A 27,322-nucleotide genomic window follows, 5' to 3' on the forward strand; every position below is an offset into this window, starting at 1 on the left:
ATTTTTGGTGAATATGCTACTTTGCTTAGTTGAAGAGGTACAGGAGAAGATCGATGCTACTGTTGTATTTTAAGCAGTTGTTTAGCTTAGCACAACAACTGGAAACAAGTGGAATAAAACTACCGTGGCTCTGATCAAAGGTAACAAATCCAACTTCCAGCACCTCTCAAGGTCCTCTTAGTCAGGTGTAGTGAATGTCCACTGGCTGACAGTGACAAAGCCCTCACAAGAAACACAATGGGAAAGGTTTAAGAGAAAGATGAGGCGGTAGTGGACGAGGCTATAAAACCAACGGTGACATGGAATGAATGGGAAAAAGCTTTGCAGTAACCGATCATACCTGAGTATCTGCTAGATATGAATTAGACCTTTTGTTTGGGACATCTCTTGCACTGATCCGTATTATCATGAACCAAACTAGCAACAGTGGACTAAATCCAAGTGTGGCAGCTCTCAGCGGTGCCCGGTAGCACTGCCACTTTCTGTGTGTTTCTACCCTCACAGTGACGACTCCAGGAAGCGACCCCACCCAGACAAGAAATAGTCAACACAATGTGTTATTGTATACATTAAACAAAACAGATAATGTGTCAGTTTTGAAGTACTGATAGTGCCAGTCTAGCTCTTTAACCTAATTTCCTGTCATTGTGGTAACCTACAGTAGCTAACATACTGTAGGTTGGGGTTGGTGGTGTGGGTCACTCATTGGACTTTGCGGTTCTCCTAATTAGAATTGAGGAATACCAATGTGATGTGTGCTTTTGGGCTGTTAAAATATCATTTTGTTGACTTCACCTACTTTTGACTGGTATCCTGATTTAAACTTTCCAAACAGTGGTGGACAGGTAACAATCTTGTGATCTGACTTATCTTGACAAAAAGGTCAGGTCAGCTGGGAAACATACCAGCACAGAACATCTGCATAGCCACAAATGAAGCGAGCCGGGCTAACCGCAGCCCTCAGGCCCCCACACCCCAGGAATTAAACTGCTGAGTCAATTTTTATCAGCGCAAAAATCTTTCCTCATGTCAATTTACATAAAAGTGAGTCCAATTAGTCACATACAATTCAGTTCAACCGTTGCCCTCATTAGATTGGTTAATTATCATCCCCTTTGCTGCTGGTAATAGTCTCCTGCTGTGGGACTGATTATCTTATCAAACAATGAGGTATACGGATTTAAATGTTTATGCAAAAGAGAGCAGTTGGTTCATCCCTAGTGTAGTCTCCTCACTTTTAATGTTCCGACAAAGTTGGAACTTATATAGTGCTTGACACTCCCGGGCTGGATGCTGGGTTGTGACTTTTATCTCTCCTGTATAATGTTCAAGCACAGCCCCTGCTTTGTACCTGCAATTAGGACCGCAGTGTTGCTGCTGCGTGGCACATCCATCACCGAGATCAGACAATAGCAAATGAGGCCTACATCTCCACATTAGAGATGATTGAATTAAACTGCTCGAGACTCCCAGACTCATAATTAATTTAACACACCACATTACTGCAGGGCTGCTCTGCAGTATTATTGGAGTTCCAAATAATGGTCCCTGAACGAGCAGCAGCAGTCTGCTCGCAGTGTGTGACTGCCGCAGTGGCTCTCTTTCTCACACGTAAACACGCACAAATTCATTTCCTTGTGTGGGTCAGGAATGAGGGAGGACGGTGGAACTTGTCTGGTGCAAGTCCTCGACACGTCCTATTGTTTTCTACTTCCTCATGTTTTACTTGACCAAACTACCCAGCATTATGGGATTTTTATATGGCGGACACTATTTTCATGGCCTTCATGTACATTCTTGGCTGACCCAGAAAAACCTGCTGCTACACACTACCACTTCTTCGAGCTTTCTTCAGAAAAATGAACATTTTGACTTATAATCTCTCAGTTGTACCATGAAGAGATGAGCAGATAAATGTATTCTCTGGTTTAACACGCTTTGTTTCCTGATGCCATTGCAGAGGGCAACTTGGCCGAACAGCTTAAGGCACAGTGCACTCCCTGAGCGTTTGAGAAAGTGGAGTTCATCTCGTTCGTTGAGACACTTGGGCTAACCTCCTTGTGTGTTCTCTGAACTGATAACAAGGCTTGTCAGCACAACGCCAGCAAGATAAAACAAGCTGTGTTCAGAGGCAATTCTGTCGGTGTGTTCATTACTGTATTTTTATTGACTAGAAAGCAATCAAATTAAAAACAAGTCTCATAAAATAGCCACTAAACTCCTGATCACAGAGGGAACACTTTAAAAAAGGCCAAGATGATTTGCATTCGGAAAAAAAATCCCCCATCCTTTTACTTTCAGTCCCTGCTTTTTATATTGAAATGACTCCATTATAACCCATTAGTGCTGATACTGTAGCTGGAACAAGGACGGTGCGTCTCTCATCCTGTAGCTTGTCTGCATTCAAGGCTGCTCCTCTCAAAACCTGATGTGCGTCACTAGTAATTAAATTAAAACCTGCCTCTTCCAAATCCAGGCACTGTCTGTTGGGTCTGGATTCACTCATCAGTGTGAATCTATCAAAGGGCGGTTTCTTTCCAAAGCAATCCGATAAAACAAGTGCTCTGTTTTAGAGCATAGAGATCATAAGACCTCCACTACAGATTATATTTTTACAGCTTCAAATGCACTGTTTTTTAATGTATCATCATGCACTGTCAATGTACAGCATTATCCCACACATGTGCATGATCCATCCTCACCACGTATGCATTTATCCAGTATTCATTCTTTATCTTTTCGAACTACTTGTACTGTTTTCACCACACAGAGCAGCTGACCTTTACACTGAATATTGTATTTTTATCATTTGTGAGACGTATGTTACTTTCATTGACTCTGGCTGTAAATTAGCAGCATAACAATGGGCTCTTGTCCCCTGAGTTAAATGACCTCAAAAGGTTGAGACACAGCTGAAAATTGTCACTTGATTCAACAGTGTGTGCTACTGGATAACATTTTCGTACAACATTTATACGAACGTGTCTGTGACATGCCAGTGCCAGCTTAAGCAATTGTATGTTGTTGTAATATTATTTAAGCATTTTGACACATTTCTAAATGTAAACCAAATGTTTTATGGGAGTGGTATAGTTTTATTACATTCAGTATGGATTTAACGGAGACCTATTACGCTTTAAAAAGCCCAAAGTCCACTCCAACATGTGCTCCTCTCTCCCACAGAAAACACTGCTCCTGTTCTGTCTGGAACACCTTGTCATTAATCCCACCTTCAGTTCTGTCATTTGGTGACACCACTACCATGTCACACATTGCCATAATTTATCCTCAGCAGAAGTAAAACTAACTGGAAGCTGGAAACGCGACGGAGCTGTGCTGAGGCACAGTGAGCGCCACTAGCTCAGGCATGTTTGAGCTGAACAATCGGATCAGACTGGGTATTCTGGGGGTATTTTAAGTATTATAGTAGTTTGACTATGTCTAAATGGTAATCTCAGTGTTGTGTAATTATTCTTAATTAAACATTTAAAAGCCAAATCTCATATTAAATGCCAACTTTTCTGTTGGCACCCTTTCTTTTTTGTGCAGCAGAGACCAGACCAGTCACCATTCTTTATTTCTTATCACTCTTGTCGGTATTTGTTCAGTTGTTTGTGGGTACCCTGGCAAGTAGAAGTAGCCATATTTCTTCTATGTGTACACATACATGGCCAATAAAACTGATTCTGATAACAAACAGACCTGTAGTATCTAATTTAATGACATAATAGACGGTGCACATTGATTAATAACAGCACTCTGTTTATTCACACAATCACAGTGTTAATGCAACAGTGTGGACAAATTTAACACAAATTTCCATTACAACAAACACAATCATTTGCGAACGAAACGCTGTAGTCAGTGCTGTGCTTGTCAATGGAACTACAAACTTTCCCTGAATACACTGGTGTCCAAACATCGCCTCCTGCTGGGGATGAAACTGAATCACTCTTACAGCAACTAAGGCTGAATTGGACTGTTTGTAAATGAAAATCTAATTATTAAGAGGGGGTATTATCACAAACCACATAATCAATTAAATAAAAAAATCCTTTCTTGAATCTGGATCTAAGGACAGTGGGTGCCGTACACAGTACTGATTGTAAAGCCCACTGAGGCAATGCAAACTGTGATTTGAGGCTATATACATACATACAATGGACTTTGCTTGAAATATGAAAATGAAAAAATGCATGTTATTTCGTGAGACAGCAGTTAGATACTGACTGAACAGATTAAAGTGCTTAACCGCCTGATAAAAACGAATAGCAATGGTGAGTGTTTTGGAAGCTCAACGGCAACAAAAGGCATCCTCCCTCATAGGGACACAGCATTTCTGCAAACTACATTCACATGATATCACTCACACTTTATGTCCATACACATTAATCTTGTTGACTGACAAATCATTTTTGCCATATCATATGAGCTGCTGTGATGATGGCAGACATCAACAGTTAGATATTCTACAAATTGAAAACTGCGCTTCTCTAAATGGTAGATAAATTCAGAGCTGTGTAGATCAAATTAGTCGTAGTGCAGATGAAGCCTATCAGGTTGCAGAGGTTGGATAAGCCGTGGTTGCGGCCGAACGTTCTCTTAAAGGCTCTGTACTTGGGGTCCTGCTCTTTGAGCTTAGCATACTCTTCTTTCTGGCTGCCCAGGCCAATCTGGTCCCCAAGGCCGTGCTCCTTCTCCACCTCCCTCATCTGGAACATCACCTCAGTGGCCGCTGGGCCAAACCACTGGGCATTCAGACCTGCCATGATCAGCGCCACAAAGTACAGACCCATCTGCAAGCCAAGAAGAGATGATTTACTGGCAAACAAAATGGTAGTTATTTACTTGCAAATACTGTGATTTTAAAAAAGGTTTTTAAAAAATGTGCGGGCGTGATGTTCGACCTGCACACTTTCGTGCCAGTCCAGCAGCTCTCGGGGGTGGTACACCGCGTACACAGCCAGGCTGACAACATTGCTACCCATCAGACAGTAGAAGTATACGGGGAAGAGTTTACTCTGCACCAGGCCAAAGGTGTGCAGAGATACCTGCCACACCAAGGCAAAACCTGCAGGCAGACACAGACATCAAGATTGTGATACATTTTTGACAGATTCTATGATTCATGTTTAGTGGGAATTATGTTTTTTGTATTACAAAAAACTGCTGAAATCATGATGATGTGACATTTGTTGGGGTCTGTACCAAAAAAAAAACATGTTATCTTACAACTGGAGAGCAACATTTGTACAGTACTTCAATATTAGGCTGTTTAGTCACACATTTTAACTTTTCAAATCTTGCACCTTCTGTCTGGATGTTGCACTTATTGACCCTTAGATAATATTACATTTCTGTTTAATGATGTAGACCAACCGCCGTGTTTGTGAGCCTCATACCTGCGATGAAGGAGACCCAGACCTGCATGCCCCAGGTGAAAGAGAGCACCAGAAGGTGAAGAACTTTGACCAAGTCCGTGGGCTCACCCTCTGTTACCATGATGTCCCTCTGCAAAATACATATACACAGTTAGCCTCAACAAGGGATCAACCAATATGTGTTTTTTCTGGGCTGATACAAACACTGATTATTTGTAATCAAAAATACAGATGACAAATACAGATATTTGGAACCAATATATATTTTTAGTGGAAATGCAAATCTTGTGATGAATTGTATCCAAGTACAGTTTACTCAAGTGCTGTAGTTTAATACAATTCTTTAGGTATTTTACTGCCATTTCTCTGCGACTATTATTTGATAACTTTAGTTACTAGTTACTTTGCAAACTCATATTATTTAGAGTTGATGGGCTACTACTTATGACAAAACAAGCATTTAGTGTTGTGCGATGTTCAGTGGGACAACAGACTGCATCAGAGCCAGAGTAGTGAAATTAAATCTATTTTATCTGCAACTGCACACCAAAACACTGATAGCGATCAGTCTTTCTGCTTGTGTTTCATCTTCCACAGTCCCCACTGCTGCATGTGCACAACAATTTTGCTGAGAAAAATCAACCAATCTTTCCTTTCTTCTGACCTTATCAGAACCAATATGTTGGAAAGTGACAACCTTACCCAAAATATATACTCAATTGTTACTACCAATTAAATAAAACTCCCAAAACAGGGATTTGGAAGATATAGTGCTGCTAAAAAGTAGTCATGAAGGGTATAGGAGAATACATTTGTACTGTATTTCACTTTGTTTTACAGATCAAGGCTCTGAGACTTCAACAGGAGAAATGTTACTAAATATCAAGCTGACAAAAACAATGCGCAACATGCTTTTTGTGCTGCAGTCTCCACGAGAGAAGTGAAAGCCAGGCCCACAGAGATAAAGGTGTCGTGTATGTGTGCAGCCTGCTGCTCCACATGTGCAGCAGACCTGATAAGCACCCAGAGCGAGATAACAGTGCAGAGGCAGGGCAGAGAAAATACGTTTCCGAATTCACCGACAATTATAATCTATATTAACATCCACCGAGGCGACAACGTATCGACATTTAACGATAAAGGTCAAAGCTTGAACCGTCTGTAACAGGTGACGACCGACCGTTCCCCTCTTGGAACTGACAGGCTAGCCACCTTTAGCCTCTGAGCTAATGGAGAGTTACACAAGTTTTACGTCGGCAGCGTTACTTGCTCCATTTTGCTTTTCACGAGTGCAAGTGCTCGCTATACGTTACATAAGCCCGCACTTACCTTGTTTCCCTCTTGATGTGTGTAATTAAGAATGCAAAAAGCTTAAAACGATGAACGTTTGTTTGGTCCAAGGTTCAGCCAGAGTCACTTCCCTCTCCCATATTATGATGTGGGCGGGCCCCGCCCCCCAGAGAAGGACGGACCAATGGTAGCGTCTGAACATGAATATATTATAATATTTCATCTTTTCACCCACTAATTGATTTCTAGTCTGTTTTCTTTCCTTTCCTTGGGATTTACTTTATTTCCCCCGTATGCTCATACATACTACAATATAACACATGTGGTAATCAAAGTTTATTAATCTATTGGTAAAAGCCATATCATCCAGAGGACATGCAGGTAGCATACAGTTACCCTGTTATCAAAGAAGGAGCATGCAGAGATGTAAAAAAAATCTATCTATCTATCTATCTATCTATCTATCTATCTATCTATCTATCTATCTATCTATCTATCTATCTATCTATCTATCTATCTATCTGCAACATCACTAGGGGAGGGAGTTCACTTAAGAAGTCGAGATCCGCCATTGGATGCACCAGACTGTCAGTCTCCGCTGCTGAGCCAATCCCAAATCGTACAAACTCCCGACTATCCAATCAGAAGCGGCTGCAGGCAGATGCTGCATCCGGATCAAGTTGAACACACAGAGCATCCTCCGCTGCAAAAACATCCCTCTGGTAAGCCAGTCATATCGTAACGCAAACGCTAAACGATGTAATCCATAAAACACGTTCGTCGGTTTTGCCTTTCAGACTCCAAGACGTTTATTAAAAGCATTTTTTTTAACCTCATAGTATTTACCCATATGCTAGCAGCTTTTAGCGAGTTAGCTTGCTAGCCCATTGCGGTAGCCTTTTGGCGCTAAGTGCAAGTGTTGTTCTGATCTTGTCACCGTTAGTTGAGCTGTTTGGGGTTGTAGACTGAAAGTATGGCTGTATTGAAACTTAATTCGGATAACAGTAATTATTATCCACTAGGAAAATGTGTAATATTATCACAGGAGCAGGTTAGTTTGGGTCTAACTTAGTGTTTTTACCTGGCTTTGAAACAGGTGAGCAGGGAGTAGAAGCAAGCCATTACCATTTTATACAGTCGTAATGTGTTAGTTATTGTCCTCTATTAATACATCAATTGATTAATACAACGTTGACGGTTAGTAGTGTTTTCATATAACAGATTGTAATGTTTAGTAGTTGATGTTTGTATGTTTGTATGTTTGCAAAGTCAGGAAATGTACCTACCAACCCTGAAATAAATAGATAAATGAATACAAATGAAATAAAAATCACAACAATTTCACAACAAAGGCACAGGTACATACATGTGAGTATAAGGGCATCTCTGTTTGATAGAGTTTCAAAGGCAGTTAGATGTGTCCAAGTGTCTGATCGTGTCCACATCTGACTGAAACTGTATTATTCAGCCGTCTTTTTGTTGTTGCTGTTTTCTTCTGCAGATACACAACATTACAGATGGGGCGCAGGAAGTCAAAGAGAAAGCCACCCCCCAAGAAAAAAATGACGGGCAACCTGGACACTCAGTTCACCTGCCCGTTCTGTAACCACGAGAAATCCTGCGATGTCAAAATGTAAGTGGCTCCAGATGTTTTAGAAATGGAAGAGAAATGCACGTGAATGACACAACTAAAGCACTAACTTTTTTTCCAGGGAACGAACTCGAAACACAGGAATAATATCGTGCAGCGTTTGCTTGGAGGAGTTCCAGACCCCTATAACCTGTATCCTTTTTATCCATTAAATTGCTCGTATTTTAGGTCGTGGAGTATTGAAATAATGAAATGATTGAGAATGCGTGGTCAAGAGCCAAGGAATGAGTGATTTGATTTTGGTTTGAACCCACAAAAATTTGTGTTGAATTTCTTAGCATTTTTTGTTTTCTTACAACTACTGCACTTTAATTTAAAGAGAGATCATGCATATGCAGGCCATGTTTGTTCATCACTATGTGCTGTTGTTCAGCTGTGGATGCACATGCAGATTAAAAAAAAATCTGAACACCCTTTATTATGAGATTGAGAAAAATAGATTGTTTAAGCATAGGGGAAACAGGGTGTATGTCTCTGTGTCTTGTCTGTGTTTGGAATCTCCCTTAACCTCTTCCTCAACAGATCTGTCCGAGCCAGTGGATGTCTACAGTGATTGGATCGACGCCTGCGAAGCAGCCAATCAATAGTCACGTTTTCCTGTGACTCACCTCCTCTCTAACCTCACGCACATTTCACCCCTTCCATTGGTCCACTGAATTAGGTCCTGTTCAGCTAGCACAATGTAGCACGATTTTCACAAACAGTAGAAGCATCCTGTTTCTGGTGTTGGTGCATGAAAGGCTTAGTTGAACTTTGCTTCAGCGGGGCTCACTGAGCATGACACGTTCCTCTGGCTGGGCCAGGAGGTCACCACCTTGTTTTGTGTACATCACAATTCTCACTGTAAAAGTTTCATAGGGCAGTGATCAGCTTTTAAGTGTTTTGTTTTGTTTTTAGAGTAAATTATGATGTTTTTTCCCCAGGGATACACAATATATATTGACCTGATAAATGGCAAATTTATATGATTAGGTGTTATTCTCATTATTCAAATCATAGCTGATGAATAGAGCCGATAATATGAAGCCAAACTGCCAAATGGCGGTATGGAACTTCTTTTTAAAGTACTCAAATGTGAGATTATCAGTTGTCTTATCTGTATGGGCCATGACAAACAGGCAACTATCAGTTGACTGCATCAGCTGAAAAATATTTGTATCGTGCATCCCTAGTTGTCTCTTTGCCTTGTCAAATTTGTCATATAATTGAGTTAGAAAAGTTATATATTTCCTCAAGTGTTAAACATTCCATGTCCATTTCATCCCTTTTGATTATGAATGTTTAGGTTTATTTAGAGTTGTATTTAGTGTTTTTGACTTTGTTTTTTGTTTTTTTTATCCCCGTTTCAAATGCACTGAAATATTTTCTTGTTTGACAATTTGAACTGCCAAATCTTTTCCAATTTTCTGTTTTGGGGACAGTATTTGTATTGTTCTGGTTTAGGGCTGCAACTAACAGTTATTTTCATTATCGATTAATCTGCTGATCGTTTTAAACAGTTGTGGATTAATCCAAAGCAACATTTTCAAGTTCAAATTGATGTCTTCAGACCGCTTCTTCTGTCCAACCAGCAGTCCAAAACCATTTACTGTCATAAATGACAAGGAAAAGCAGCAAATCCGCACATCTACAAAGTAGGAACCAGCAAATGTTTTTAATCGATTTTCAAAATAGCTTGCACTTAATTTTTCTGTCAATCAAATAACCGTTGCAGCTCTAGATTTGATTATTTTCCTTTTTTAGTCACAATCTTGTAAATTCTATTACACTACTTCTGTGTAATGCACATCTTCTCTGTATTTTTAGGTAATGACAGTAAAGAGAAAATCAAACCTGAACCATATTTTTTAAAGTGTTTTTTATTGCACAAATGTCATGTTTAGTGAAAGGCATACAGAAATGAAAAAGAAAAAAACAAATCAAGGTTAGCAAAGATGCAAAGTTTGAACAATGTTGAAACAAAGCAAACACATTACGGTGAAATGTTTCCATACATTTACTCAACATTGTGTTCTATTCTGGATATCACAGGGAAGAAATTGAAAATAAAAAAATAAACCACAGCATTCCCACATTTCATTTAATTAATGTTAAGAAAATTGATGGATTGAAGATGCAGTAAATATTGTGTGCTTTCCCCCCCACTAGATGGCACACTGCTACATGTTCTAAATCATGGCTGAGGTGCCGTTGCTCCTGGGTGACAATGAACAGTTCAAGCGCTAAAATCTGTTGGCCCATTCAGCGCATGAAACACAAACATGAATCCTGACAATAATGCAGAGCCTCTGAATCAGAATATATTTTAAGAAATGCAAAGGTTTTTCCAAGTGTCACACCGGACCACAAGTGCCTGAGGCTTCTAATGTGTTGAAATGAGCCCTGTAACAGCTAGTGACACCTCTGACCTCACAGTAACATTACATTCAAGACAATCGGTGGGTTAACAGTATGATGCATAAGTCTCATGTCTATATTTAGCATGAATCACTTAGCAACTATCAGCGGGCGCCAGCCATTTACTGACAGCGGTGGATTAAGTACTCAGATACTTTACATGAGGAGAACTACCGATATGTAAAAAATGCTCTATTACAAGTAAAAGTCCTGCATTTAAAGTTAAAGGTCCCATATTGTAGAAAGTCAGATTTTTAAAATATATTTATTACAAAACAGGTTTAGATGCTCTATACATACTGTGAAATATCAAAAATGCCCAATCCACAGGAAAACATGCACACAGCCTGTCCTCATAAACTGTGTCTATAAATGAGCCATAAGGAATTTTGTAAGGTTGTCACAACTATACAGCTGAGGCCTCAGCTGAAAGCAAAATCTCTGGCAAAGCAAATGGAGAAACATGGTGGGCGGTGCTTGCTTAGGCTTGTAAAAGCTGACAAATCAGGGCAGACAGCGATTTTCGGGAGCTGGGCCTTAAAGAGACAGGTACTTTAACAGACAGTTCAAACAGAGGGTGAACAAGGGTGTTGCTGCGATGGACAGTATGATTACGTGTTTTTTAAACACAAGCATAAAAAAAAAAATTTTTTTAGAAGACACCCAAAATAAAAGTATGGACTTGAAAATGAGCATAATATGGGACCTTCAAGTTGAAGAATGAAAAGTATGAAAACAAAACTACGGACCGCAGAAAATCTTGTTTTGTAAAACTAACTATAAGTGCAGTGGAGTAAAAAGTACAATGTTACCATCTGAATTACAGTGCAGTCGAAGTATACAGTGGCATTAAACGGGAAGTACCTTCAATTCATACTTAAAATGTTAATCGCCAATATTTGAGTAAATGTACTGAGTGACATTCCACCATTCTCTACTGCACACAAGGTGAAGCCAGGTAAAGTGCAAATGGAGCGACAGCATTGAAGCCAAAGATCACTGAGGCAAGGGCTGGAAAATAAAAACAACAGGACATAAGCTACTGGTGACTCATTTTACCCGAGCTTCAATCTAGATAACTCGACACATTTGCTCTTTTTAAAAGCAGTGCCTGACAGACCCCTCTACTTTTTCTAAATACTTCCTCAAGATGCGAATATTACACTTGTGCTGCACACAAGCCATGTAAATAAGCCCTGTTAAAATGGTGTGATGGGTAATTTGGCGAGCTTGTGAACATGACCATTTGCCAGCGCAGGTGCTCACAAAACAAAGCAAAGTCTGCACGCATCTACAAGTCCTCCTGCATTGTCCGCCCTCCGACAGCCTGTGGACCTTCTTCTGTGTCATCCCAAGGAGTCGAATCCGTGGGGAGCTCCAATGTGGACACGGACGTTTTCCAACTGGGTCAAGGTTCAATAGCACCAACACGATCACCTGTTTTCTTTAAAGGAACCTACAAATTCTGCTTGGTCAGTGTTGTACTGGAAGGGGAGGGAGGTGGAGCAAAGAGTATAAATATTTGTAAACCTCTAATTACAATGCAAGTATAAAAAGCCGTAGGAAAAAAAAAAGTATAAATAGCGAAGGTCATTAAATCTGTGTGGGTATTTTTAGCGGTGATAAAATTAAGAGCGATGAGATACAGAAGTCGGCCATTGCATGACATTTTTGACGTATGGTCAGTGTAAACACTATTTTTCTTTTCTTTTACTCATGGAAAGACAAACAGTAAATTCCTAAGAGTAAAAGTATGTTTAGAAAAAGCTGGGGAATGAAGATGACAGTGACGTCAATCAGTGTTAAATAACAGTCTGGAAGGTTCGCTCGTCACATAGACAGTTGTGTTTGGTTGTCTGAAGTTAAGCAGAGAGGAGGGAGAAGGGGGGGCCGGAGGTGAGGCTGTCCGTGACTTCCTTAGTCAGAGTACTGGTTATAGCCGTCAAACTCTGCCTCGCTGCCGTTGTTGAAGTAGGCCTCAGTGGGGTTGGTGCAGTACTTGTTGTCGAATACCTGGCGGGGAAGGCCGTAGGTGGTCATGCCCTGCTGGGAGGCCACTTTGTTGGTGCCCATCTGCAGGGAGATGGTGGTGGTGTCACAGTTCTCCAGCTCCAGCTTCTTGTCAAAGATGTGCCTCCTGGTTCCCGGGGCTGTCATGCCAGCCTGGGGGACAAAGAGCATGAGGATGGGACTTTGAATAAGATTTTACAGGCCAAAACCAAGACCAAAACAATAAATTCATCTGTTTAAGTGCTGCATCGTAGGCTGCTGGATGTGTTTTTCGAAGACGTTTCATCTCTTATCCAAGAGGCCTCTTCAGTCCTCACTAACTAGAGGGGAGCTGCAGGCTTTTAAACTGTGTGGGAGTGTCCTTACAGAGTTGTTAAGGATACATGTGTGCTTTGCGTTTCAGAGTCATTAGGGCCACTTGTTGGTCCTTGACTTAACTGGCCTTCATGTGGGTTGCTAGGGCGAGGTGAGCCCAGTTCGGAAAGTCAGTTAAGTCAACGACCCACAAGTGGCCCTAACGACTTTGTAAGGACACTCCCACGCAGGATTTAAAAGCCTGCAACTCCCCTCCAGTTAGTTAGAACTGAAGAAGCCTGTTGGATGAGAGGTGAAATGTGTGCCTTAAGAGGATCTTATTTCTCATATCTCATTCCTCTGTGGCGCAGAGCTCCATCGCTCTCCAAAAACTATTAAAAACACATCACTGAGCTGCATCATTGCGCTGGGTGACATGTTCCTTCATTATGATGGACGTGGGAACTGTAGTTAATTTTCTGTCTGTCCAACATACACTGTCGGGCTGATGGAAATACTCTCCGGAGCAGTGGTTGCCAGACATTCTCGACTGATGTATCCCCAAAGCCTTGTCAAATAAGCTCCAGTACCCTTTCATGTGCACCACCAGTCACGTTCCAAATGTGTTCTTTTCCACTGATTTCAAACACTATTGCTAATTCTTTTAAACAATTTATTCAGTTCTTTTAGCTCATCCATATTAATAACATATACATTACTTTTAGATAGACACTACTCTTCATTCATTATGTTTGGCTCAGTGTCAGCTGTTTATCTATTACCTTTAGGTAACCATTTCAAAATAGTAGTTTAGCTACTAAGTCTTTCTACCTACCCCTGGTAACATAATTAAAGTTTTCTCTGGGTTTGAACAGTGTTGGAAACATTTGGAATAATCTTGGAACACAACTCAACAAAATCTTTCGAAAAGCTCTGGTTGTTTTAAGACATCTTAAAGCAGGAAAATGACATTTTTACCATTTTCTATAACCTACAATAACTATTGTTGGAAATATGTCAGGTTTTTATAGCATGTCATCACAAGGAATCTATGCAACACACAATTATTATTATTATTATTATTATTATTATTATTATTATTATTATTATTATTATTATTATTATTATATAATTATTATCTATTCATGGGATATTAGGAGAACCAGAAAGCATGAAATAACACAAGCTTTATCCTTTAAATCAATATATCTAAATGCCTAATACAAGGAACATTTTAAAATCTGAAATTCTGTCTATGAAATGGATGATTAAAAGCATTTGTCACCTGGCTGGCTCCCTTGTTGGTTCCCATCTGTAGGCTGATAGTAGACTGGTCCAGTGGGTTGTCCATGGCCATCTTGGAGTCGTACAGATGGCGTCGTGTGCCATAAGATGTCATGCCCTTTTGGCTGGCGAGCTTGTTGGTGCCCATCTAGAGACGCAGCAAAATGGATCGAGTTAAACAGCTGCCTGTACACAAATCCACTTATGAGGGCAAAACGCTTTTATCATTAGACATCAATAATCCTAAAGCAGAGCAGGTGAAAGAAGAGTCAATAAAAAATGTTTCTGTGATTCAGCATGAGTCCAGCAGGGGGCACAATGACAACCCAGTGGGAAGTGACTTGGCCGGTAGAAACATGCATCTATAATCCCATAGAAATGCATTCATGTAAAGCAGTTGATTTCAGGTTTAGCATTTCTGCTGCGCTGACCTGCAGGCCGATGATGTTACGTCCCTCCCTGAGCTTCTCTGGAGCGAAGCGGCGCTGCTGTTTCTCGGCATACTTCACTCCTATGTCGTACTTGGAGTGGAAACCTTTGGACTTGGCCTGAGAGACAGAAAGGAAAATGGTGGTAATAGAGTGTATTATTCATAACCACATTGTTTTTATTATATTACTGCTGTTGCCATATTGTAATAACAGTCCACGCAGCACAAAGCACTCACATAGGTGGCTGCGGCATGTAAATAATCATCACATTATCATCAATGCTCACGGTTTCCTAAAACTGATTACTCCAGTTCGCGCCGATTGCACCTGATTCTCTCATTCAGTGCCATTCAGTGGGGAGTAAAACAACAATATCAACCTCTTCCCTACAATAGATGGCACCGGAGTAACTGTGTGTGGTAAGTGCGCGCATGTGTGTGTGTGCAGCCGCCCTCACCATTCCAGCCAGAGCGATGAGTGTGCTCTGGACCTGAGTGTGGTTGACATTCTCAAACAGATCGTTGGCCTCGAAGAGGTCATGTGGCTTCAGGCCGTACTCGGTGATTGCACGGACAAAGTTCCCTATGTTTTCCAGCTGGGGAAAAGGAAAACAGAAAGAGGGAGAAATGGAACAAGTTGAGAACAGCATCTATTTGGCATGTTGCATACAGCCAGAGCAGCTGGCTCGCGCTTCACGTTGAACGCAACCTTTTCTTTTCTTTTCTTTTTTTTTTAAAGCTGTCCACCTCCTAGCCCAGATGACACCCTCTGCAAAATATGGACACCACTTTCCTGTGCATCCCATTACTTAAGCCCATGGTAACAGGAAACTAATCTTCTTTCTTAGAATGACTGGTACGCTGTATTATACATTCAGAAAGATCTAGGTTAGCAACTTTATCGGGCAAATTCTAATTCAAACACTATTATTACTGCTTAGCCCACTTAGCTGCGGGTGTGTCAGTTATTAAGATACATAGTTACCTAGGCTAGTTCTGCCGAGCACCTCCTTGGGGAACTTTCGGATTAAAGGAAACTTTTCACCTTTGTGAAAAATATGTCCATTCACTGCCCTACAAGTTAGATGGTCAGATTGACTGTAAAGTAGATATTAAACTACCTCTAGCAGCCTGTTAGCTTAGCTTAAAAGCAGATACTGGGAATACAAGTAAACAGCTATTCTGAAATACCATATACCGATTAGCTAGCTTTCTAGGCACTGGTAGGAAAATATCATTCTGAGCCAGGCTAGTAGTTTCCCCGGTTTCTAGCCTTTGTGCAAAGCTAAGCTATGCTAACCACCTGCTTCGGGGTAACCAATAAGCATATTTCCCCAAAATGTTAAACTGTTGCTTTAACGTGATTACAGTTTGGTGTGGATATTATAAAGAAAAAGCGAGATCATAGTTAATGCATGAAAACTAAATTAAACATTTTAAAAAATGTCTCAAGGCCTTTTTTATTATTCTATGCGTCACCCTTACAATATTTGGCTCCGTCTGGAAGTCTGACTGTGTGTGCATTCATTTACAAGTGTTAATTTCACATGGGAGAATTTTTGGAGAGAGCTTCAATCAAGCCTTAAAAGCATTGCTTGCTTTTTTTTCAGGTCTGCAGAGGGCTAATAAAAGCCATGCCGAGATGGGCTTCATTTGATATGGCAACTACTTTAATGGAATGTAAATAAGTTCTGTCTGTGTTGTCAGTGCCAATACGGTAGACTACCACGGTTCCACATCTGGAAAACGACCCTGACTTTGAGACTCGCAGGACAAATAAGGCTTATTTTCTGCCCATAGAGCTGTTGCATTACCTGGTGCCAGTTTTGAGTGGAGTTGTTGATCTTTTTCACAGAGCCTGGCTGGAGAACATTAATGAGTCTACGAAAAAAAAAAAGACACAAAGTTCAAGAATTTAAGGGGGGGACTTAATATAACAGATGCAATATTGCAGGAATAAGTAGGATTAAAGGACCAGTGTGTAAGATTCAGTGGCATCCATCAGCGAGGCAGCAGTATGCGATGAAAAAAAGCACAGAAAAGGCCTTCTGTCGAGCCAGTGTTTGGTTTGTCCTTTTTGGGCTACTGTAGCAACATGGCTGACCAAGTGGAGGAGGACCTGCTCCCTCTGTACTGATATAAAAGGCTCATTCTCAGCCTTTAAATCCTACACACTGGACCTTTACAGTTCTGACATTTCTGTGCGTTCCCATCCACTCACTCGCACAACAGGACTCCATCCTTCAGACTCTCCATGAAGCAGTCGCCGATCCTTTTGCCCGTCACATCCTGAATCCACAGCCTCAGCTCCTCTTCCTTCTGGTTGTCATACTTCCCTGCAAGCTGAGGGAGGGATGGAACAGAGGTCAGAGATCCAATACAGGATTGGGCATTTTTTAATATTCAATTTTGTTCGAAAACCGCAGCTGATCTCAACCCATCAAAGTCTCAATGGCCAAGCCCACTCTCTCGTGGCATGCCTCGAGTCCTTCTAGTGAATTTCATTAAAAGCACAAAAAAAGAAGCAGGTCCTGTGCAGTCAAGTGAAGACAGGGATAACACATCCTGTGGTATTAAGAAATGGAAAATTGATGAGCAACAACATATGCACAACTTGCCCCATGCTCCTTCCAGATTGTTTAAATTTAGCATTTTCCGTATCACTTTATTTTACCGTTGTGTAATTTCTGCATAATTTCCAAAAAGGGTTTTCCTGGCAACGACTACGAAACGTTTGGTACTGATTAAAAGGGGAAAGTAGGAATGTCCTTGAAAGAAAATCATTAAGTATCACACACTTATTGGACATTTTATTCATGTTTGTTTTTCACATGTTTGTGTGCTCAGCTGATCTTCAGTGTAATGAACACTCTCCAGGCTACAGCAACAGTTCACTGAACCCGACCAACTGAAAACTGTTTGCCCAATAACAATTTCCAAGTTATTTTCAAGTGCAATTTCTAGTACATTATTTATACCTTTCCATTAAGATTGATCAAAAAAAAAAAAAAAAAGTATCCCATGGAGGGATGGACCCGCATGTCATTTAAATGCTATGAACAAAACTGAAATCCTAAAAAGGTACATATGCTCCAGCTCAACATTTCGTTCATGCCTGATGTCAGGTTTTCAGTTACTAAAATAACTCCAGCTCCCTCCCCATTCTGTTCTCATAACTGTACTGTCTTAGAAAGCCTTCCTGTATAATAAAAAAATACTTTGAGATGAGGGGTATGAGGAGAGGAGGAAGGAAAATGAAAATGAAAAAGGCCTGTGGACATTCCTGCATGGAGAAACACGCTGGCCCCACTCTCTCCTCTCTCCATGTATTTCCTTATTGGCACAAAGACGCTGCCCTTAATACTTTGAATTCTGGCATGGTTTAAGGCTGCCCCCCTTCCGCGCACAAACACACACGCACACACACACACACACACACACACACCCTCATCCCCTTTTCCTGAATGTTCTGCAGATAAGTCTTCACAGTCTGGGATCAGCAGCCAACACAAACACGTATTTCAAAGCAGCAGGGATAGCGGAGCTTCCAGTCCATCACACCAAACTTGGGAGAAACAGCTTTCCCAGACACTCCTCCCTCTCCCTGTGACTGTCCTGCTCTCTTTCTCCGATTGGCCGAGCTCGTATTTCTCTTTTACTCTCTCTCCCCTTCTCCCTCTGGGTTTTCCAGAATCTGGCCTTTTACAGAGAGTTGACTATTCAAGCAAACCACGTTTGATAAAGACCGGCCAAGATCGACAGGTCCCGCTTCCAGTCTAGGTGGATTAAGCTGGGTTGTTCTTCTCATTTGTAGAACAGTCAGAAATGGAGTCAGAACTGATTGTTTTCAGAGCTTTGAAAGCAATCTTTTAGCTATAAACACGAAGCACATAAAGACATTACAGTGCATAAGTCAGAATATGTATCACTTTAATGAACAGCTTTTGTGATTGTCTTTAATGGCAACTGATAGACTTTGCCGGGTATCAAACAAATGAAGTCCTTAGACCATTTACTTAAAGAGAGACTGTGTAACTTTTGCTATAGAGCTGCTGCAGTGAGCGGCAATTACAGAAAAATACCAAATGCTAAATAACAGTTTGCACAAATAGAGTAAACTTACCCTGACCCTAAAATTAGCAAACGTTAGCCACCATCAGCTATCAGTCGTACCACAACAAGTATGGCTGAAGCGAGAAAAACTGAATTGAATCTTTTCTATTCTTCTATAGCTTTAGGCAAAATTATGAGTACACAGTGCACCATTTAAAATTAAAATGAAGCAAACATCCTGTTTATGTGTAAACAACTACAGTATAGCTGGTCGAGGTGGGGCCAATTACTTGTGAGATGATTATATGGAAAGGAAAGGTTTTTTGTCAAGATATCAGATTAGTTATTCAAACAGTCCAGTGTGCAGGACTGCCAGTTTCATCTAGCAGTGAGCTTGCTTGCATATATCCAACTGAATACACCTCGCTTCACATGCCCTTACAATGGGCGTGAAACTCACAAAAATGCAAAGGCCATTTATAGAGTCAGTGCTGGGTTCATCCATTTTTGAGCTACTTAGAGGCTCACTCTCAGCTAATAGAACAAAACAACTCTTAGATTCAGGTGATTATACCACAATTAAAACATCATTGTGAATATTAAATTTCCAATTTGGCACCTGAATCCTACACACTTGACTTTTATTCCATGTGAGAGGTTTTGAGGGGTGATCTGTCTTTGGTGGAACTCCTAACAACTTGGATACATCTAAAACATTAAATATGGCCCCAATTACACACAATCTTTTCATCTTTTTTTTAAATAAAGGAGTATAAAGTATAATATTTCACCTGGAAATTGAGGTATTAAATATCAAGCACCATCAAATGGAATTACTCAATAGTAAGGGTGCCTCCCATTGTACTTCAGTACAGTACCTGTGTATTTGTGCAAGAATGTCTGGTCATATTCTTAATCGTGTTCACTCATTTCTGAATCAGTCAGATCATGATTCATATTCTTGTTGATCTTAGACTTTAGACTTTATTCTGGAAAAGTCACTGTACTGGCAAACTGGCAATAGACATTTTTACTTTGTTCATTCATTGAAAAATAAAGTGTCATGACAATATAATGGCTATAGAATAATGATCCCATCTGTGTTTACATTGGTTCTCTATGAACTTTGCTTTCACTATGTTATTCTGTCTTTCACTGGGCATGAAAACTCCCAGGAAAATTAAAACTGACTGGCAATCCAATCAGGCTGGCAGCCTGGCAACATTTCTATCTGCTTTCATGTCACAATTGCAGACTAAATGAATGAATAAACTCACATTTAGTCCTGTGTTTTTGGCAGTTACTACTCTGAGAAAGAAGGAAAACTGTGGCACCAACATGTACCATTTGGAATAACTTGGCCGGGAAATGTTTGTCTGTAAAAAAAAACATTTGGATGAAAATATCTATGAATCTTGAAGTGAGATATTGAAAAAAAGCTTTTGTTTTTTTAACCCTTTAATTGACATCCCGTCTAAAAGGAAGACCAGGCAACTTTTGCTAAGGTGTTTCCATAAGTGGTAGGTACAGGATAATGTTAAACATTTTGTAACAGTTGCACAAGTAGAGAAAAGTAATAAAGTTAGTGAACCAACAGGAATATCTGAAGGTTGCTAACATCAGCTAACATTATTTGAGCTGGTCATTCCAGATCAAGTAAGACTGTCGCAGCAAGAGTGTGTTTTATTGTGTTATTGCTGTCATTTAACAAGAATGATTTATTTCTTCTTTTAAAAAATGTTACATAGGCTCACTTTAAGCACTGTGTAGAAGCTTACAGGCCATTTTCAGTATTGCTTTTGATTACCACATGGGGTCCTACTACAGAGAGAAAACCATGAGTATACATATATATCTAGCTGTTTGCAGCTGATAAGTGGAAATCCCCCCTTACACAAGCAAAAAAAAATAGAGTCCCACTGATGACACTTCCTTTCTGGGTGTCATCACGCAGCGTAATGTGTGAGCTGCTGGCACTGACCTCGCCTGCGCCACCTATCTCCTGTCCACCTGCGTTCTGTCAGAACAGTGTTTTGTCATCCCTGACGCCGATGTAAACTGTTTAGAGCAAGGACACTTTCTCAAGTTCCAAGTCAGAGCCCGGTCACTCCTTAAAAGGCCATTAGATTATGCTGATGTACCTGTCAGTTTCTCTGCTGCGTCTCCGCTGCACTCTGAAGTCATGCTGCAGGAACGTACCATCTCTGCCTGACACATGAAGCCCTTCGGCTCAAACAAACATTTTATGACCCGGCTAACATTGTCTCTGCCCCATAGAAAATAGACTGTACTTCTCCGCTTGCCCTTACGTTGTGTATAATCGACTTGGAAACGGTACAGACATGGCAGCAAAATAACAGCCAGACCAGCACCAACGTCTGAAACCCTCAATTCTGACTATGACCCTGCTGACTGCCGAATAGCAGTAATGAAAGGAATGTGGGTTTCACAGAGTGCAGCGCACCTCGGTGTGTGACTAAAGCTCTGCTGAGGGATGGCACTATTCAGGGGAGAGGCGACATCCCTCCAGGACAATAATGATGATGATGATGATGATCCGGGAGCTGGAACAGTCACAGGCTGACCTTTCTCATCCCGAACAGACTGTCAGCAGCTCTGACTCATCCCCACTGTACAGAGTCACTACTGTCATGATAGAGGCAGCAATAAAAAAAATACAACAACAAAAAAAGTCCATTTACAAATCACTTCTTGTCAGTTTAAATGCCATGAGTGTGCAAAATACAACACAAAGCAGTGGTGGACTGTAACCACGTTACATTTACATTTATGAAGCACTTCTGTCCAAATTTGAGGGATTTCCACTGTAACTATTTATATCTGCTCTACCTGCTACTACACAGCATAATAGATTCATATTTTTCATATAATCATATGAAGAATCTGATGGCTGCTTTTTTTTTCCTTTTTTTTCCCAGATTAAACTACTCAGTAGTTCTAATTACCTCCATACTGATTCCTGGCAACATCCAAATGATGTTTAAATGTCAGACATCACAACAAATAATTCAGTAGTATCATGTATATTATATGACTAGAAAAGCTGCACACTGACAATAGTACTATACTTAAGTAACATTTAGATACAGCCCCTTTACTTATAATGGAGGAATTTTGCAATGCAGTACTTCTACTTCTACTTAAGTTATATCTTCTCCCACCACATGTCGTTCCTCTCACTAAAAACACACTCAGTAGCAGTACTGTATTCGTTCAGAATAGTTAGTAGTACGTCCCTTCAATTTTGCAGATCAGCATTTAAACTAGGGATGTTAAATACCATTTCTCTGCTCCTAATACCAATGTTGATACCTGATGTTTTGTATCATCATCCGATATCGGTGCATTTGAAAAAAACCTGTATTATTATCACTTTTCACTGGGATTCTATGTAACATTATTTTAGCAGTTAACATGTATTGATCACCTTCTACTGGCCAAATCAAAAGTTCAACTGTTTATTTGATTGTCATTTTACAACACAGGGTTATACAACAAAAATGTTCTAGTCCCTTTATGCCACGCAAGAAAAGAAAAAGTGTTGAGGATGAGTTCTGGAGTCTCACACCCTGAGGAAAGAAGCCGCTCTGTAGTCTGGTTGTAAGGCAGCGGACACTTCTGTATCTTTTGCCAGACGGCAGCAGGGTGCGCAGACTGTAGCTGGGGTGGGTGTAACGTGACACGAAAAGCGAGATCTTCCACGTCTCTCTCAGTTGCCTATACAAGCCTGCGGACGATTTGTTTAAGTTCGTTTCCCAAGGCAGCCCACAGGATGTGACTTTATGAACGTCTTCCAGAGCCTCGTCTCAGTGCCTCTCTCTGCTCTGCTAACGGAGAGCGACAGTAGCTAACATTATTTTATAAATGGAATCCCACAGACAGAAAACAATGTCCAGCCTCCAGCACAAAAGAGAAGTTCCCTTTAACAGCTGTATTCTTCCAACCCTGAATGGATGTTCTTGAAGTTACACAAGTCATTTGTTGTTTATGGATATTGGCTACTCAGGCAGCACAGGTGTACGGAGCACTGCCGGGAAATAACAGAGTCTGGTTTCAAACAAATAAATTATGTGGTACTGGATTAATGTACACACTCACAAATTCGCTGATACTGGATGCAGCATTTTAGGCCGTATCGGGGGCATTTCCCATACCGGTACAGGAACAACCCTACTGTACTTAAAAAGCTACATGCCAACAACAACAACAACAACAAAAAACACTTCACCAAAATGTTACATTTCTAAACGTTTCAGACAGTTTGCTTTCTTACTGCCAAGGAAATCAATGGGTGTTATACACGCAGCACAAATCGAACTTGCGCTGCTCTCTCACACAGACTAAATGCCCTGACCCTTCATAATCGCACAAATAATTTGGCCACAGAGACCCACTTTCACCTCCAAAACAAACACTTCCCTCACTGTGTGATCTATTATTCAAAAGCAGGAGTGTGTCACCAGAGCTGTTTTTCCCAAGCACACAACCTGGAATCACACGGGAATGAGATCACATTAGAGCCCCGTATTAATAATTCAAGCTGGCAAATGAAATATCTGATTTAAGGCAAGAGGTACAGACACTCAGCACATTTTTGGTTAGTTTGTGCACGTAGCCTGTAGCCAGCTCCACGGTGCCAAGGTTTTATCCAGCATTATGACATACTTTCTCCATTTAAGGACCTCAATACATAATATCAACAAGCATTTGACTGTAACCCCAGTGTACAGGGGTAGTGTTTAAGGGACTTATCCAAATAAGGCCACAGTTAAGAGTGTTTACAGTGTTCGCCATCATGCTGGGCAGCCCCTCAGTGACCCTTGACCTCACACGAGGAATCAATTCTTCAGCCACAACGTGTCTGCGTGCTGTAAACAAACCTCACAACGACACACACGGTGTGCACCTACCTTACTCTTGACCTCGGCAGAAAGTCCGAAGGCTGGGCCGCTCCTGAAATGTGTTGACATTCTGTTGTTTTGACTATTTACAGTGGGAGCTGAGGAGGGCTTTAAAAATGGAGAAGCAGGTTACAGCTCTGTGTCCGAGGCAGGGGAAACACACAGAAAAGTCCCGAACAAATCCGTGGGTACCAATTTTTTTCTTTTCTTTTAATTTTCTAAAAAAAATTATTATTATTACTGGTATTCGTCGCGGTCGTGCTCGGACCTGCTGCTGAAGCTGTGGACAACTTTCCGACACTTTTCTGAATCTTTTTTAAACTCTTCCCATGTGTGTGCGCTCTGATTGGCCGCGGCCGCCGTCCAATCCGGACGCAGCCTCCTCGTCGGTGGGAGTGATGTCACCGCTCGGGTATTAGATTTAATCAGTGTCACTTTTTCCACCTCCAGGCAGTCAGGGATGCTTTGCACCGCAGTCGCGCTCTGCTGGAGTTATGTCACTGTCATGTTCAGCCGGATCATCAGCCACTTATTTCAACAGTATGTCCCGATCGATGAGAAAAGGCACATTTCAGGTTCACTAATAGTAATACAAAGATCATATTGACCTTAAATAAAGACAATAAAGATGATTTAAACAAGCGGTATTTTAGATACATTTGAGATGTTAGGCACTGTAATGAGGGGATACTCTGAGGTCAGAGTAGAAAAAGAAAATAAGTTCTTTTAATCACATTTATAAATGCAAACTTTTAAAAAAAAGTAATCATGCGTTTAAAAAGCCATAGGGACAAAATCGGCTATTTCAAAAAGTGTTGGGCACATGTCCCCACTGTCACCAGTGTAATTTACAGTTATGCCTAAAAATCAAAAACAGTGATAAAGAAGAAGATATAGAATAGCTGTTGCTAGAGCTTACATGGTGTTGATAATAATGAAATAAAGGACAGCCTATACATGTAATAATACTAAAACTACAACAACAACAGCAATAATAATAATAATAATAATAATAATAATAATAATAATAATAATAATAACATTTTAAGAGAGTTACAATGTAAAGATTTCAACACAGACTGTGCCTATGATTGCATTTGTACAAAGGCACTGCAGTGCTAAATGTTGGCAAACATGCTACTATGCAGCCACAGTAAACATCCAAACATTTACTAATATTAGATGAGGCTGATTAGCTTAGCGCAGGTTTTTCCGGAGTCAAGAGCGTAGGGCAAATGTAAAATGTTCAAATGAATTTATCCTTCAGGGACCTGTGGAAACATTCACAGTCATTATCCGTTTTATAGTTTCCCCTCTGTGGCTCTGCATGAGGAGTCAGGGTATCACTGATGTCTGTTGGATTTATCACCTGGGAACCATGAACCGTGCCTGAATGAAATAAAACTTCGATCTTCAACCTCTGGGGGTGATGAATGTCTGTGCAAGACAAATAGATGTTGAGATATTTCAATCAGGACCAAAGCGGTGGGCTCATATTGCAATCCACACAGCTTGGCTATAAATAAAACCCCCTTTATAGATTATTTGGGCATTTAATACCTTTATTAGACAGTAATAGTGAAGAGGCAGACAGGCAATGGGGGTAAGACAAAGTGCAGCAAAGGTCATCTAATGGAATCAACCATCGACAGCTGCAACGTGTTGCATGAGCTGTTAAAACAGAATCATTTGAGTTAAGATTTACATTGATTGTTTTTCAGCTGTACATTTATAAAATGTACCAATAATGTATTTTCTCTACTCTTGAACTGAGAGGTTAGCTTCCTCTGAATCAGCTGAAGGACACATTTTGCCATCTAGTAGTGAGTTAGAAGGTCTGACAGCAGGCTCAGTTGTGTGGGATTACAATGTTGGATTGCTAACAAAGCAATCTCACCACAAGGTCAAATTTATAGTTATAGGGGACCTTTCAATTGCATCCTCCTCAGCAGATGGAGTCACCCATGTAGATTGTCAGCTCTTCTGAGCACAACAGTGGGTTCTTGTCCGTGTTGAAAGTTCAGCTCTATTTAGAAGCTTTTCTCAAGCTTTCAAAAGCTTTGATTTTCTTAGCAAACATCGATGGGAAGTCATTAAAGTGCTCAGGTCGAATGTAAATCTGAACATCTACAATTCCAGGACAAAGTCTGTCCACTGAAGACGATGGTGGGAAATGGTTGAAAGTCAACCACTGCCATGTTTCATTATAACTGAAAATGCACTAAGAATTACTGCTCATTATTTGTAATGTATAATTTTTCAATTTGTTGGCCGAGGACTCCAGCACTCACAGACATTTGCCCTTTTAAATGCACTGGGATTTGGTTTCATATGGATAATGCTGTCTGAGTAGAATATCTTCTCAAAATCCCCAATTAAGGTTCCGTCTGAATCCTAAAATACGGACAGATCCATTTAAAATGCTCCCTTAAAACTTAGAAAAAGTCCCAGACCGCTTTAGTGCTTTCTCTGGTCTCTTATAATTGTACTGAAAAACACACACTCTCAATAAAATCTATAAATCAGTACAGTGCTGTGAGACTGATGCAGCATATTTGACATGTGACATGTGTTTAACTGCATGTGGAAGCTACCGTAGAGCGCCTGACGTCACTCTGGGAACAGTGAGGTGGTTTTCCTGTTTTACTCCACTGCGTTACTCCTCTTTCCCCCATAGGCAGGCGGATGACAGGGAAAGGAATGCAGCAGATTCAGGGGGGTCCGCAGAGCAGCGAGTATGACGGAGACAGAGGAGGCAGCTCCCCGGACAGCATGATTCACCCTCGGCTTTCTCCTTTCTGTGTGTGTGTGTGTGTGTGTCATTAACAGACACATGGAGAGGAACATTCCGGAAAGGCAAAGGGATGGATGAGAGCCAGAGGGAAACACAGAAGTGGTGCAGTGTTGGATATGGTAATTGACAATGAAAGAGTGCAAACGTCAGATTATCGGACCTACACAATGCAAAAGGGCTTCAGTCAGTCAGTGCAGGATTTATACACACACAGCTGCAGAGCAATGGAGTGCACGAGGGAATTTGACCGACCACAACACCACAGCAAAGTTCACAATGTAGCCCTGACGCAGCTGTGGTGTTACAGTGTACTCTTGGAAATGAAAATGCCCGAGGACTGAAGAATAAAACATACATCACCTGAACTTTTTTTTTTTTTTCTCCTAGAAATACAGGAAAGTTCAACTTCATTTTGGGGAGTTCAGCACCTGATTAACAACCAATCCTCCAGCATCAAATGCAGTCCAGAACATGTAGTGTGATGGATAAATCTGATAAAGGGAGAGCAGTGGGCCTAACAGCAAGATGTTCAAGGTTTTTATCCACTAATAGATCTGAGACGCGATAGCTCAGCCCCGCGTTTCCCAGCAGGGGCTCGCGGGGTGATTACCGAGAGAGGTAAAACGGAAAACAGCACGACGCGCTCCAAGGTCGCGTCCTGCGTAATGTGTCTGGGGCTCTGGGGGCTTTTTATGAACTGGGAGGATGTGGGCTGCATGTTCTGTAATTACACATGATGGGATTTTTGGACTCCACCTTGACGAAGGTGAGGGTTTGTCAGGCAGAAATATCGAATCATGGGTAACACAATTACAA

General features: G+C 40.9%; 3 protein-coding genes across 4 annotated transcripts; 1 reads left to right on the top strand and 2 right to left on the bottom strand.

Moving 5' to 3' along the window:
* Positions 1-3,745: 3,745 nt before the first annotated feature.
* Positions 3,746-6,849, bottom strand: tmem205 (transmembrane protein 205). Of its 2 annotated transcripts, none has more exons than XM_037090213.1 (4): positions 6,711-6,849; positions 5,403-5,511; positions 4,908-5,071; positions 3,746-4,796 (listed from the first exon to the last, which is right to left on the bottom strand). In XM_037090213.1, the coding sequence occupies exons 2-4, from the start codon at positions 5,500-5,502 to the stop codon at positions 4,494-4,496; spliced, it is 567 nt and encodes a 188-aa protein (XP_036946108.1). In that variant the 5' UTR covers positions 5,503-5,511; positions 6,711-6,849; the 3' UTR covers positions 3,746-4,493. The 2 variants fall into 2 exon arrangements, with proteins under 2 accessions (XP_036946108.1, XP_036946109.1); XM_037090214.1 differs by having other exon boundaries at positions 5,490-5,511; positions 6,711-6,827.
* Positions 6,850-7,276: 427 nt separating this feature from the next.
* elof1 (ELF1 homolog, elongation factor 1) lies at positions 7,277-10,160 on the top strand. Its single transcript, XM_037089070.1, has 4 exons — positions 7,277-7,393; positions 8,173-8,304; positions 8,384-8,454; positions 8,845-10,160. The coding sequence occupies exons 2-4, from the start codon at positions 8,189-8,191 to the stop codon at positions 8,907-8,909; spliced, it is 252 nt and encodes an 83-aa protein (XP_036944965.1). The 5' UTR covers positions 7,277-7,393; positions 8,173-8,188; the 3' UTR covers positions 8,910-10,160.
* Positions 10,161-10,165: 5 nt separating this feature from the next.
* cnn1b (calponin 1, basic, smooth muscle, b) lies at positions 10,166-23,740 on the bottom strand. The gene is made up of 7 exons (XM_037089069.1): positions 23,722-23,740; positions 16,959-17,080; positions 16,552-16,618; positions 15,196-15,333; positions 14,739-14,855; positions 14,309-14,455; positions 10,166-12,882 (listed from the first exon to the last, which is right to left on the bottom strand). Exons 2-7 carry the CDS (start codon positions 16,991-16,993, stop codon positions 12,637-12,639), a joined length of 750 nt encoding a protein of 249 aa, XP_036944964.1. The 5' UTR covers positions 16,994-17,080; positions 23,722-23,740; the 3' UTR covers positions 10,166-12,636.
* Positions 23,741-27,322: the final 3,582 nt, after the last annotated feature.

This window comes from Acanthopagrus latus, chromosome 23 (genome assembly GCF_904848185.1).
Source record: "Acanthopagrus latus isolate v.2019 chromosome 23, fAcaLat1.1, whole genome shotgun sequence".
NCBI lineage: Eukaryota > Metazoa > Chordata > Actinopteri > Spariformes > Sparidae > Acanthopagrus > Acanthopagrus latus.

Coding starts and splice junctions, on each gene's coding strand:
- tmem205 (XM_037090213.1), bottom strand. CDS start 5,502: ATGGTAACAGAGGGTGAGCCCACGGACTTGGTCAAAGTTCTTCACCTT. Junction 5,072..5,402: donor CTGGGTCTCCTTCATCGCAG/GTATGAGGCTCA, acceptor GTCTGCCTGCAG/GTTTTGCCTTGGTGTGGCAG. Junction 4,797..4,907: donor ACTGGCACGAAAGTGTGCAG/GTCGAACATCAC, acceptor CTTGGCTTGCAG/ATGGGTCTGTACTTTGTGGC.
- elof1 (XM_037089070.1), top strand. CDS start 8,189: ATGGGGCGCAGGAAGTCAAAGAGAAAGCCACCCCCCAAGAAAAAAATG. Junction 8,305..8,383: donor AAATCCTGCGATGTCAAAAT/GTAAGTGGCTCC, acceptor CTTTTTTTCCAG/GGAACGAACTCGAAACACAG. Junction 8,455..8,844: donor GTTCCAGACCCCTATAACCT/GTATCCTTTTTA, acceptor CTTCCTCAACAG/ATCTGTCCGAGCCAGTGGAT.
- cnn1b (XM_037089069.1), bottom strand. CDS start 16,993: ATGGAGAGTCTGAAGGATGGAGTCCTGTTGTGCGA. Junction 16,619..16,958: donor GATGGAGTCCTGTTGTGCGA/GTGAGTGGATGG, acceptor TTTTTTTCGTAG/ACTCATTAATGTTCTCCAGC. Junction 12,883..14,308: donor CCAACAAGGGAGCCAGCCAG/GTGACAAATGCT, acceptor TTTGTCCCCCAG/GCTGGCATGACAGCCCCGGG.